Source organism: Parasteatoda tepidariorum, chromosome 7 (assembly GCF_982258835.1).
Source record: "Parasteatoda tepidariorum strain Cologne lab strain chromosome 7, Ptep-v5.0, whole genome shotgun sequence".
In the NCBI taxonomy this organism is placed as follows: domain Eukaryota; kingdom Metazoa; phylum Arthropoda; class Arachnida; order Araneae; family Theridiidae; genus Parasteatoda; species Parasteatoda tepidariorum.
In genome coordinates, this window is record NC_141761.1 from 48,616,245 (window position 1) to 48,621,702 (window position 5,458).

Here is a 5,458-nt window from a genome sequence, read left to right on the forward strand (position 1 = left end):
ACAAATGGCATTATAACGCTACCTCGCTTCCCTACAAGAAACACCTTGATTTGACAAGCAAAAAGTTAGAGTCTCAAACATCATTAAGGTCTGAATTGAGGACAACCATTGTTAATTTAAGGCCAGTAGCATATTTTGATGACATTTTACAAGAAAAAGTTACTGGTGGGCCTTATGGTTTGCGTCCGGTGCATTTTTTGCTAATTATTGACCGTAATTTAAGGTGCAATATTTCAGAGTGTTCAGAGAAATAACGTGGCTCAGTCTGAAACCAGAAAAGAAAAGTAAATAAACAGATAAATAAATAATGATAATTATAAAAATTAAGCTCGACCTGATTTGTATTTTCAGTGAAAATGGTCTGAAAATCATAAGAAAGCAAAGTTCTATAAATTTTGCAGTCAGAAGCACTGTAGTTTGATGTATTTTGTAGATATGAGTAGTTTTGAAACTGGATGAAAGTATATTTCTTAGTTTCGAAAACATATTTTTTATTATTCTTTCTGTTTTTCATTTATTATTTTTAAAATCTTTGTTCATATTAGGAAGACTCAGTAATGAAAAAAGACTGGCAGTCATTAAATGTGTTGGAAATTTTTCTTAGATGAATTATTTTAGGACGCTGAGAAACATAGTTTATTCCCAGAAAGAGTTTTTCAATAACTAATTCATAGAAACTTTCCTAGTCTTATTAATATTATATTGTATATACAATTGTTTAAATGTTACTTCTTTGTTGTCTAAATGTCTTCTTTATTGTTCTTCATCTGTATCTTCCTTAATCTTCTTTATTGTTTAAATGTTATTACTACTGAGATATTTTGATTGTTATTGAAGTTATTACAATTAAAGCATCTCAAAGTTGATTATTTTCTCAAAACTGTTTTGTTAATACAATTTAAGTATAGAACTTATTAAAAATGCAATGACACTTGTGACAGATTTGATCAGTTTTTCTGTTAAAAAAATTGATCAAATCCCCACGTGATCAAAAACCCTTGAATAGTTTTTAATTAGGTTACAAAAATAATTGAATGCTATTAAATAAACCTATAAACAAATAAAATGCAAGACCAGAGGAAGCTCAATATAAATAGGCGCATAGGAATACTCGAGTTGCCAGATTGAAAAGTAAGCGCACGTAATACCATCACAAATGCAAGGAGTGCATGATAAAATTGCTTAGGAATGATTCCAGTCATATGTAAGAGCATTTAGAGTACCAAATTATTAAATAAAAGTACATTAAGTGTGTATAGTATCATTGGCAAATACGTCTATGAAATAATAACGTGCAGTAGTATAGTGTTTAGAGGAAGGAAGTTAGAGTAAAGCGGATGTAATGTTATTTCTCTATGGTAGGCACTGTCCAAGACGAAAGGCTGTAAATGTTTCGTGAGAGCCGAGCATCGATATTTATTATATTCATTATCAGGGGGCGGGATAGCCTGGTTGGTAGGGCACTGGGCCCATGTCCAAGAGATGGTGGGTTCGATCCCCGCCTGCCGAAGACTCCCCGTGTAGTAAATGGTGACTGATGCACGCTAAATCTGACGAGTCGCAAAGTCCTCCAGGTTCCCATAACAAATCAATACTTCTGGGGGCACTGATCCAGGAGTTTCCTTGTCTTCTGGATTGGTTTAAAATTACAAGGCTACGAAGTTGAACATCAGTAGTCGTAAACCCAAAAAATTGGGCCGACTGTTCAATGACGGATATAAAATAAAATAAAATATTCATTATCAATATTATATAGACTAAGATAAATAAGCACCGCGATCTTCTTAAAATGTATTGTTATGGTTGATGAAAGATGAGATGTAAGCGGAGAATTACAATTCGAAACACAAGTGTATGATTTTTGTTTGAGCAGAACCATCGAATTCTGCCCTTTAAAACCAAACTACACAGTGCTCTGTTTTGAACGCAGTCATTTCAGCATGACACTCACTCTTATCGAAAGTGATTAATTGTGTTTAGTTTTTTTAAATTTGTATTACAATTCTTCAAATGTCTTTTATATTCCTGAATGGTGTTTTTTGTTATCTCATCTGTATTGATGATACTATGATAAGTTTGATACTATGATAAGTTTGATACTATAAAAGTTTGAAATTCTTTGAAGACACCCTCTAAAAAAGGGCTATCTGTTATAAAACTAATATTTTGAGCGCTTCAGTAAAAAATAATAGTATTTTAACCACACCCCCGAGCGTCAAAGTTTGAAAAAAAAAACCGCAACTTCGCTGAAAAAAAAAAACAATATATTTTTCTGCTATAAAATCCCCACAGACTGTTACGAAAATACAAATATGGAGTTATTTTGTAGGTAATGCTTTAAATTTAACTTTTTTAAATAAAACGTTTTGTAAAATTTACAGATCAAAGGAAAAATGTGTTTTGTTTAAACACACCCGATGAACTTAATTTTTTAAGGTAAATGAAAATTTGTGTACCATTATTTACTATTGTTGTTGTTGTTTCCAATCCTTTACAATATAGCCTCGGCTATATCAAATGTATGAGTCCAAATGCGATAGCAAAGTCACACACCAAAATTTTTAGTAAGAGAATGTCCTCCAAGAAAAATTCCAGACAATCAAGGATATGTTCGGAGGAAGCTGATTTCAAATTGCACTTCCTACATGTAGTAACAATTGCAAAATGCTTTAAAGAAAATCATAAATAATATGTTCAGAAAAGATAGGCGAAAATACCAAATGTATTTTGTAAATTTTTTTTTTAGAGAAACGTTCAGTATTTTCTAAAATCACAAGACTATTTTTTAATCATCTGGATCAGAGTAAAGATGAAGAGAATTTCGAAAATATTCTTCTTCTTCTTCTTCTTGCTTGAGCTTGTCAGATATGTGGCACCTCTGCACATGTTGCATTTTGTACCATACTCCAAGCCCAATTTTTCCTAGTTCCATTGTCTCGGGTCGCCTACTTTATTAATGTAGTCTGACAGTCCCTTAATGGAATTAAGGTGAAGCTCTTTAGGATATGGATTGCCTAAGGTAGTGAGGCGCGTAAGGGCGAGGGCATCACATTCGTATAGGATGTGATGTGCTGATTCTACCGCTTCACGGCATTTCCGACATATTGGTTCTTGTTCGAAAAGTCCCAATCTATGTAGATGTTTCCTGAAATGATAATGCCCAGTGATGAAGCCTACAATTGTTTGAATCTTCAATCTTGGGAGCCTAAGAATTTCAGAAGCAATTTTTGCAGAAGGGCTGCTGATCATGCTTTTAGCATGTTTTTGTCCAGGAGAATTGCGCCAAACTTTGTTCATCTCCTGTTTTTCCCATTTTAGGACGGCCTTCTTTGTAGTCTTCATATTGATTCCACAGAAGGGTTCCGTTCCTATTGGATTGAAAGAGGATCCCTGTTTTGCGAGTTCATCAGCTCTTTCATTACCATCAATTCCCATATGCCCTGGTACCCAAATAAGAATGATTTTATTCCTTTTTGCCAGTTCTATTAGGAGATTCTTGCATTCCAGAACAATTTTTGATTTTACTTGAAATGAGTAAAGAGCCATCAAGGCTGCTTGACTGTCGCTGAAAATAAGAATCCGCTTACCATGGTAGCCTTTCTTAATATTTATCTGCAGACAGTTTACAATAGCAAGTACCTCCGCCTGAAAGACAGTAGCATACTCCCCAAGGCCTTCAAAAAGGTTGAATCTTGGTGACAAGCCACAGACACCCAGTCCTGAGAGGTTACCTTTCTTTGATCCATCGGTATACCAGATTAGATCATCATTTTTTGTATCGATCGTGTTGTTATCCCATTCTTCTCTGGTAGGAAAAACTACTTCAAATGGTCTTTCAAACACGTACTTTCTCTCCATGCAGTCAGAAGGCATAATGAGAGTTGGATGGTAAATTTTCTTAGTAATACTGGTATGACCTCCAGAAGAGGGCTTGTCATACCATTGATATTGCAATTTCATTCTATATGCAGTCATTCTGGCAGAGCTGCACATGAAGATATCTAAAGGAGTCAGGTCCAGAATTGCCTCAAGTGCTCTGGTAGAGGCCGTGGACATTGCACCTGTGATACACAAGCAGGCCAGTCTTTGCAGACTTCCCAGCTTATCCTTCACAGTTTTCTGTTCCACTTTACACCACCATATCACTGAAGCATATGTGAAAGCAGGCCTGACAATTGCTGTGTACATCCAAAACATCATTTTTGGTTGTAATCCCCAGTTTTTACCAAGCATGCGTCTGCACATCATTATGCATTTTTTTGCTTGATTGATTTTGTAATCAACATGTTTATTCCAGGTGAGTTTTTGGTCAAGAATTAAGCCTAAAAATTTCACCTCAGAGGCAATATTGATTTCAACGTTAAAAAGTTTTGGGATAAAAAAGCCTTCCCTTTTTATTTTACGAGTGAATGGTACTAGATTGGTCTTCTGTGGATTTATGTCCAGATTCCTCTCCCTGCACCATTTGCTTACATAACTTAGAGCGTTTTGCATAAGTTGGCAAGTTATGTGAAAATCTTTGCCAAGGATGAGTATGACAATGTCATCCGCATATCCCTGGTTATAGTAGCCTGTATTGTTTAGATGTTTGATTAGGCTATTTACAACCAGATTCCAAAGTAATGGTGATAGTACACCTCCTTGTGGACAGCCTCTGGTTGTTTTCTTTTCTAATGTCTCGTTGAAGATATTCATTTGAATGGCTCTATCCATAAGTAGGGACTTAATCCATAAACATAAAGTTTGGTCTATCCCTGTTTCCCTTAAGGCATTAAGGATGGATGGATGAGAGGTATTATCAAAAGCACCCTGAATATCTAGGAAGGTGGCCAATGCAATTTCCTTTCTCTCCAGGGTGTCTTCAATCTTAGATACTAGCTTGTGTAAGGCTGTCTCTGTAGATTTACCAGGTTGGTAGGCAAACTGTAGATTATGCAAGGGGTTATTGCTACCCAGGTAATCCCTAATATGCCTATCAATAATTTTCTCCATAATTTTAAGAAAGAATGAAGATAAGCTAATTGGTCTGAAAGTCTATAAAATCCCCACAGACTGTTACGAAAATACAAATATGGAGTTATTTTGTAGGTAATGCTTTAAATTTAACTTTTTTAAATAAAACGTTTTGTAAAATTTACAGATCAAGGGAAAAATGTGTTTTGTTTAAACACACCCGATGAACTTAATTTTTTAAGGTAAATGAAAATTTGTGTACCATTATTTACTATTGTTGTTGTTGTTTCCAATCCTTTACAATATAGCCTCGGCTATATCAAATGTATGAGTCCAAATGCGATAGCAAAGTCACACACCAAAATTTTTAGTAAGAGAATGTCCTCCAAGAAAAATTCCAGACAATCAAGGATATGTTCGGAGGAAGCTGATTTCAAATTGCACTTCCTGCATGTAGTAACAATTGCAAAATGCTTTAAAGAAAATCATAAATAATATGTTCAGA

The 5,458-nt window shown here is 34.8% G+C and overlaps 1 protein-coding gene across 1 annotated transcript; it reads right to left on the reverse strand.

Moving 5' to 3' along the window:
* Window positions 1–2,922: 2,922 nt before the first annotated feature.
* LOC147807128 (uncharacterized) lies at window positions 2,923–4,992 on the reverse strand. Its single transcript, XM_087168779.1, has one exon. The coding sequence runs from the start codon at window positions 4,990–4,992 to the stop codon at window positions 2,923–2,925; it is 2,070 nt and encodes a 689-aa protein (XP_087024905.1).
* Window positions 4,993–5,458: the final 466 nt, after the last annotated feature.

Coding starts and splice junctions, on each gene's coding strand:
- LOC147807128 (XM_087168779.1), bottom strand. CDS start 4,992: ATGGAGAAAATTATTGATAGGCATATTAGGGATTACCTGGGTAGCAAT.